Source organism: Sylvia atricapilla, chromosome 4 (genome assembly GCF_009819655.1).
Source record: "Sylvia atricapilla isolate bSylAtr1 chromosome 4, bSylAtr1.pri, whole genome shotgun sequence".
In the NCBI taxonomy this organism is placed as follows: domain Eukaryota; kingdom Metazoa; phylum Chordata; class Aves; order Passeriformes; family Sylviidae; genus Sylvia; species Sylvia atricapilla.
This window is the reverse complement of record NC_089143.1, coordinates 21,078,346-21,081,575: the sequence shown is the minus strand read 5'-3', so window position 1 is coordinate 21,081,575 and position 3,230 is coordinate 21,078,346. Positions and strand designations below refer to the sequence as shown.

Here is a 3,230-nt window from a genome sequence, read left to right as displayed (position 1 = left end):
TATAAATCTAGCTGTAAGAGCCATAAAAACAAGTTCATCTATGTCAAGGATTCCTATGAGCCTCGCTTTTATTCAAAAACTGTATTTTCTATACAGATTATTTGCTTTTAAAATAATAGGGTTAAGTTGTTAGTCATTCTAACTATTTATATAGAAATGTTAGTTGGAATACTTGTTGTAAACCTTGTCAGGGTAAATAATGAAAGATAATAAACCCTTGATCAATATAACTTTTATTTATTCATCCAGGAACAGAGGATATCATAGGCAACAACGCCGCCTAGGAGAACAAGGATTTCACATAAACTGTTTTGGCAGAAACACGCATTTAAATAATCATCCAAATTACCACCTCACTATCTCTATCTTTTTAAAAAAAATAAAAACAAAACTAAACAAAAAAATGGAGAAAAAGAAACATAAAATCTGAACAAACAGCCCAGAATTTTTTTTAATGTCTATGCCAGCCACATCCGTCCCTGATTTTAGAAGTCATAATACTTAGCAGTGACAATGGCACCTTTCATTTGCAAGCACGTTATAAACATGAACTGACTGCAATTATACCACAATACCTCATCACAGCTAATCAACATGACTGCCTGGTCTGCCCTCAGCCTAGGGAAGTGCTGATTTAAGTTTGTGCTGCCAGCCCCCTATTATGACAGTGTCTACATCCTGCAAAGTGCTACCCACAGAAGTGAATTTAGCATAAACTGACTGACCAAACTACAGCACATCATCAAGCAGGTTTCCCCACTCAGTGCTAATATTTTCTTTTCTAATCCAAGAAGAACTGACCCAGCCAGGATGCAATTTAATGTAAACCATTTGGAGTGAAAGGTGTTATCTTGCCTAGCGAAATCTCCCCCTCGCAGTCCAGCTCACAGGCAGAGTCAGTGGCAACCTCATGGTCAGGGGAGATCTGGGACATCCTATCAAAAGGGTCCTCGCGATTTTCCTCACATTCAACCACATTTGGGATCATGTTAACATAAGCAGTCACTATCTCCTTATGGTAAAGGGTGTCCTGGTTGTAAGAGATAAGCTCATTGCTTATATTAACAGTCTCCACTGCAGTACCAGAGCAAAACTGACCACATCCCAGGAGGTTGGAGAAAACCTTTCTAAAGTCAGCATTGAAGGCATAGATGATTGGGTTAAGAGAAGAGTTAGCCCAACCAAACCAGACAAAGATGTTAAAGGTGGTCTCACTGACGCAGGGGAGGCCAGCGTGGGGGTCACTGGGTGGGCTCTCACAGAAGGGAACCATGCAGTTCAGGATGAAGAATGGCAACCAGCAACAGACAAAGACACCCATGATGACAGAGAGCGTCTTCAACACCTTGGTTTCTTTCCTGATGGAGGACTTGAGGCTCGTGTGATGGTGGCAGTCAATGTGGCTGCTCCTGCAGCTCTGTGCATGCTCGGCTGCCCTCTCCAAGGAAGAGATACGACGAATCTGCACCTGGGCAATGCGGTAGATTCGAGTGTAGGTAACTATCATGATAGCCACCGGGATATAAAAACTGATCAAGGAGGAGGAAATAGCGTAAGTCCTGTTGAGGCTGGAGTCACAGCTCTCCAACGGTCCAGTGAGGGAATCGTTGTTGCCAGAGGTCCCATCAGAGGGTCTCACTGCTGCTAATGCCACCCATGTGGTACTCATATCTTCTGTCCAAGTGGTGACAGCACCTGCTGCTGCCCAAGCAGTGCCAAATCCATCTCCAATATCAGCAGCAGCCACATCCCCGCCTTTGTGCCAGTTGAGCTGGACAGGGATGAAGGAGATGAGCACAGACAGCGCCCATGCCACACCGATCATCACCAGAGCCAAACGCTGGGTCATCTTTCTCTCATAGCGGAAAGGGCTGGAGATAGCCCAGTACCTGTCCACGCTGATCACACACAGGTTGAGGATGGAGGCCGTGGAGCACATGATATCAAAGGCCACCCAGACGTTGCAGAAAGCCCCAAAGGGCCAGTACCCAGCTACCTCTGCCACCGCCTTCCAGGGCATGACCAGCAGGGCCACCAGTAGGTCCGAGACGGCCAGGGACACGATGAAGATGTTGGTAACCTTGCTCCGCAGGTGCCGGTAGCGGACGATAGCCGCGCACACGAGCACGTTCCCAAAGAGCGTCCAGAGGATGAGCAGCGCCAGCAGGCTGCCCGCCGCCACCTGCGCCGCGCCGGGGGAGCCCGCCGGCCCCCGCGCCTCGCCGGGGGGCCCCGTCGCCGGGGCAGTGGGCTCCGGCCGCCCCGCAGCATCGCTGGCGGCTCCCGCCGGCGGCGGGGCGGCTCCGGCCGGGATGCGCCGAGCAGCCAGCGCCGCCCCGCCGCCCGGCCCCATGGGGCCGCTGCCCCCCCGCCCCGCCGCCACCCCTGCCGGATGGCCCCGCTCGGCCGCTCGGCGCGCCCTGGGCTCCGCGCCTCGCCGCTACCGTCGCGCCAGCCCCGCCGGGGTCCCTCTCCCGCGCTCCGGGGGCCCCGCCCGGGCTCCCCGCCCCGCGGCTCAGTGCGAGTACCTCCGCTCGGGATCCCCGCCCCGCGGCTCGGTGCGGATCCCCCTGCTCGAGGTCTCCGCCCCGCGGCTTCTTCCAGGGGTTCCCGTTCCGCGGTTCGGCACGTCCCCCTGCTCGGGGTCTCTGTCCCGCGGACCCTGCTTTGGGGTCCTTTGGCTCGCGCTCCGCGGCTCAGCGCGCGCCCTGCCCGTGGCACACGCTCCTCGCCCGCTCCTTATGGGTCCGCTCTGCGCCCCCGCGCGTCCCTGTGGCTCCCGCCCGGGCTGGCGGCTCCTCTCGCCCGGTGCCCGCCCGGGCTCCCAGCGCGGTGGAGCTGCGCTCCCGCCCGTTCCCCGCCGCCCGGGCCGGGCCGCCCGCCCCCGCCGCCCTGTGAGCATGCTCCGCCGCCAGGGACGCGCCGTCCGGGCCGCTGGGCACCGCGGCCGGCAGGGACGGGACGGCAAGGCACGGCGGGGACAGCCGCCCTGCCGCTCCGTCCCTGCCTCCGAAACCCAGGCGCAATCGCTCGGTGCCGTCGCCGGCTCTGTGGCAGCGGTTTGCGCGGCACAAGAGAAGAGCGCGATCCCACGGCGGGAGCGGGGAAATGACCCCCGGCATCAGCGGGGGAAGAGGGGCTGTCCAGGACGGGGACGGACACAGCTCGGCCGGCCTCTCGCTGGGAGCGAACGGGGCCGAAAGGTGCGATGTGGGGAGCGGGACGGGCTG

The 3,230-nt window shown here is 57.5% G+C and overlaps 1 protein-coding gene across 1 annotated transcript; it reads right to left on the bottom strand.

The window, feature by feature from the left end:
* Nucleotides 1–217: 217 nt before the first annotated feature.
* Nucleotides 218–2,271, bottom strand: DRD5 (dopamine receptor D5). Its single transcript, XM_066317261.1, is given in 2 exon segments — nt 218–2,244; nt 2,247–2,271. Coding segments are annotated over 2 exon segments (1,452 nt in total). The 3' UTR covers nt 218–817.
* Between the last annotated feature and the right edge of the window lie 959 nt (nt 2,272–3,230).